The sequence below is a fragment of the Etheostoma cragini genome, chromosome 2 (assembly GCF_013103735.1).
Source record: "Etheostoma cragini isolate CJK2018 chromosome 2, CSU_Ecrag_1.0, whole genome shotgun sequence".
Classification (NCBI taxonomy): Eukaryota; Metazoa; Chordata; class Actinopteri; order Perciformes; family Percidae; genus Etheostoma; species Etheostoma cragini.
This window is the reverse complement of record NC_048408.1, coordinates 831193-835549: the sequence shown is the minus strand read 5'-3', so window position 1 is coordinate 835549 and position 4357 is coordinate 831193. Positions and strand designations below refer to the sequence as shown.

General features: G+C 47.5%; 1 protein-coding gene across 1 annotated transcript in view; it reads left to right on the top strand.

Moving 5' to 3' along the window:
- tmem109 (transmembrane protein 109) overlaps nt 1–1248 on the top strand; it is a 1440-nt gene extending 192 nt beyond the window's left edge. Inside the window, exons 2-3 of the mRNA XM_034860913.1 lie at nt 25–127; nt 579–1248. Of these exons, the coding sequence (XP_034716804.1) occupies nt 25–127; nt 579–949 (474 nt within the window). The 3' untranslated portion in view covers nt 950–1248. The remainder of the gene's footprint in view (nt 1–24; nt 128–578) is intronic.
- The last annotated feature ends 3109 nt before the right edge of the window (nt 1249–4357 follow it).

Sequence of the window (4357 nt, the reverse complement as noted above, 5' to 3'; positions counted from 1 at the left end):
CCCCCCCCCCCCCCCCCCCCCCAGGCTTTCTCTCAGGTCCTGGCGGTTGTGGCAGAAGCGGTGTCCGCAGCTCTGAACGTGCTCTTCCACAACGTCTCGCATGTCCTGCAGGCTGCTGGAGTCCATGGTAAGGTCCCACACACGCCATGTCTCTTCTGTCTGCCACATGAGGACAATCGGCAGTCTTCAGACCATAACTGCACTGTGAAGCCAAAAGTTACAATACAATAATACAAAAACATGGACTTTGAGGTGTGAAAGCCCTTCTCGGACAGATTAGATTAGAACGCAGCTTTGTCAAACTTTATTTAAGACAGGGACAGTGCATATTAATGGACATTATTGTCAATATGCCAGACTTTTCATCTGCAGTCTCTAGTCAGATCGTAACAAGTCACCCTAAAAGAAGTAAAATTACATATTTATAAAACACCATGACAATCGCAATAGATGATACATTAGGTAAAAGTACTACTATTAAAGGTAAATATAAGGAAAAATAAGTTAGAAAGATAGCTGATCTCAATAACTCAGTGTAAGTGTTGTATATTTTCTCTGTGTTTTTGACAATTGATCAGGTGTCCCCGTCCCAAAAGTCTCCCCAGACGGGCTGATCTTTGTGACCCAGTGGCTTATCCTGGCTCTCATTGGCTACTGGCTGATCTCCCTCGTCTTCGGATTGGTCGCCTCGGCTCTGAGGCGGTCTCTGTGGCTGCTGAAAGTGGGCGTGGCTTTGCTGTGTTTTGGCCTGATCGTGAGCGACCGCAGCGTGGACGCCGACACCACCGCCATCCGATTGGCCGCCCTGGTGTGCGCCTGCGTGCTATTGGGCGTGGGGACGGGGCGGGGCTCCGCGGCGGCTGATAGGACGGCTCAGCTGGAGCAACAGCTGAAGACCCTGGAGAGACGGCTCGGAGACATGGAGCGGTGGAGCAGGACGGAGGAGTGACAGAAGGACTAAGACTATGTCTGGCCCCCCCTCATGCCACATGATGCCTTTAAGGACTTCTGGAACTTCAAAAGAGAGGTTTCTACAGTTTGGATCATCCCTACCTGATGACTGAGTCATTCCTGGAAGCAGGGCTTCATTATTCTACGTGTTTTTATACCGTTTCTCTCTTTTAAATGGCGCTTGTGTCCCAGTGGGACGGAATAAGCATTCCCGTCCATGTTCTAATTGTCCTTTACAACATGAAAGAAACATTTGGGGACAACTTCTTCTACTCCTTCTGTTTCTCCAGTTAGATGCAGCGGTGTAGACCCGCTAAGACATCTCCACGATTTCCATCTACCCGCTTAAAAATGATACGCAACATGTGTGTGTACGCTTCCCTCCAGATGTTTGTCCTCATGCTTTGAAAGACACATGATTTTTGGACATGACAAAGCTAAATATCAACTTTTTTTTTAAGAGAGATTTACTAAACACTCCAGATGATTGGGGGGGTGGGGATCCTCCAAAATCTTGTTTCTGATGCAATATCCTGTTACATGACTAGGTAAAGGCATTGTGGGTAATGTATGCATTTGAACGCCTATTACCCAGGAGGGACATTGGGGAAATCCAAAAGTATGTCTTGCGTAATAAATAAGTAATAGTAAATAAGCTCAGCATTGGTATTGTATTTGTATGTGTGTGTGTGTGTGTGTGTAGTCCACAACATTATGCCCAAGAAGAAAAAGAATGTTTTCATAAATTATTTTGACATTTGGGTCACATTTCTATACTTGGATTTTAAGTCGGGATGTTACTCAGAATGGTCAGTTTGGTCAATTGCTCTTAAAATCTTTTATTTCTTGCATTACAAGTGAGTAAAGAGGGAGGGGGGGGGGGGGAGGAGAGTAAAGCTACAGTATATAATGCACTGTTTTACATTTATTTGAGGTAACATTATGAATATGCTTAGACATGCCACGTCTTTGACCTTTTATATCATTTGTTACATTTACATAAAACAGTCAAGGAAAATCACACTGAACATTATCATCAGATATCAGACACAAAGGTAAAAAAGCAGCCTTGGCTTGCTGTTCAGAATGGGGTTGTCCCAAGATTATAGGACTCTAAAAACCCATGTCCCAGGCACCAGAGGGAGTCCCGCCACCCTAAGACCCTCTACGCGTACATCTAGCCCGTGGCGATCAGGCGCCACTGTATTTACACACCTCCAGAAACACAATGAAAGACTCGGGTACTAGAAAGAAAGGCTCCTGTGATGCCATGTACAGTGCCATGAACGCCTGGTAGTGGTTGTAGGGGGGACATTCAAAGGCGTATGGCAGAGCTCCAACTGACAAACATGAGGTTGCTACACTGTCTCACCCACAGTTTGTTACTTCCTGCTCGGCTGTGGTTGGCTGATCAACGGCAGGCACGCAGGCTCTGATTGGCTTCTGCTGTGACGGACAGGAGGCACGAGGTAGCGTTCTTACAGCTAATTAGCATTTACGAGGAATGGAAGCTTTAACGTCAGAGGATTCAGGCCATATCACACACATATACACACACACACTACTAACCAATACAAATTACAATACAAGTGTTGACCTATAAAGAGTCATCGGATCCAAAAAAGAGGTAGCTATGGTTTTAGCAATTCTGTTTCATACTCAGAAAAATCTAAAATACATGTTTCCTGTATCCTGTAGTGTTCAGTCTAGATAATTTAGGTGTGAGTTGCCCACTGTTGGAGATATCGATCAACGAGATGTCTGCCCTGTCTCAGAGACGAGCCCTCGGCTTGTAGGGCTCAAAGGACAAAGTCCCGACTCTCTTTCCAAAAGTCCTGCCCCGGTTTCTCTAGGGGATCCACAGACCTGGCTGGGAGCAGATACTGCTAGCTCCCCTGGGCGAGCTAACACTGCAGCTCAGCCGAGCAGGACGCCATTCATGTTGGTATCGAGCGGTCCTGCGAGGACACCCTGGTGGCTGTAGGTCGGTAGGAAGAAAACTGGGGAACACTTTACCTTAGGGCAGCTACATAAGAGGGACATGACACTGTCATGACAGTCACGACACGTGAACCCAAACCAGAACCTTGTCATGACGCTTCCTAAAAGAAGCGTAATGTCAGAAACGTTCATGACAGTGTCGTGCCACTCAATTCAATTTTATTAATAGTTTCAATTTATAACAAGAGTTATCATATACCTACCTATAATTTACAGATAGAGCAGGTCTAGACCGCTCTATAATTTACGAGGACCCATGAGTTATATAGTTCACTCTTATGTAGATACCTTCAGGTAAAGTGTAACCAAACATAGTTCCTGCTTGAAAGTGACCAACAGTATGCCAGTGTAGTCCGCCGCCCATTGGCCAGGCCCTGTGGTGTGTGTAGCTGGACAGCAACTGGACAGGGACACTCGGACACCCAGTCAGGGGCTAGCTACGGACCTCTGCTCAGGTCCCTGGCTGTGGACAGTGCACAGGCCGCTACGGTCTAATTCATTGTACTAAAGCACACCTCAAGGCAACTCATCTGTCAGTGAAGCGTTGTGTGTGGTAGCTGTATCTGTCGGGTTCTTTCCCCTGCGGACCGGTTCGGATCCCTGGCTGATCACAGAAAACCCAGCAGGGCAGGAACCACACAACCCGGCCCTGTGATCACGATGTACTTATGACTCTGCTCCACATGCTAAAACCTCTCCTTTCATTGTCTCCTCGCCTCTGGAAGTTGGATATCCCCCCCCCCCCCCCCCCCCCCCCCCCCCCCCCCCCCCCAATAGTTGGCCCCTCTTGCCAAACCTCAGCTGTCGGAGCCTGTAGATTTTATGCCATACATATTTGCTCCTTTAGCCTATTACCACGTTACCACATTAAAGAATAGAATCTACTGTCCGGAGGCTGCAGCAGGACTGGGAGGACGCTGCTCCCCCCCCCCATCCCCCGCGGCGTCCCTACAGGAAGCTGCTGGAGTTTTTGCCTCCGTCGATGTTGAACTGGTAGGCACCATCAGAGGAGCTGAGGATGTCGGACCTCGGAGCTACCGGGCAGGATGCTGCTGCTCCAGCCTGGGGAGGGGGGGAGGGGGGAGGAGCATGTTCAATTTATTTCCACGTTCATATGAAGACTTTTGATGGCTTTTTCTTTTAGTTTGACGGGCTCAGGGAACGTGACAAAGAGGGAGTCCCAACACAATGTGGTGTTTATATATCAAAGAGCAGCTTGAGTTAACCCATGCAAAAGTTGATTAAAAAGAGGAATAAAAAACATCTTTTGGAAACTGATCTTAATGACTCAATTAAAAAAAATTGGAAAATCCAACCTTTAAGGACACCAACTTACCTAGGTACTGTCAGGGGCCTCATACTCTGCTCCTGACTGGCTAGTAGTCCTTACCTAGGTACTGTCAGG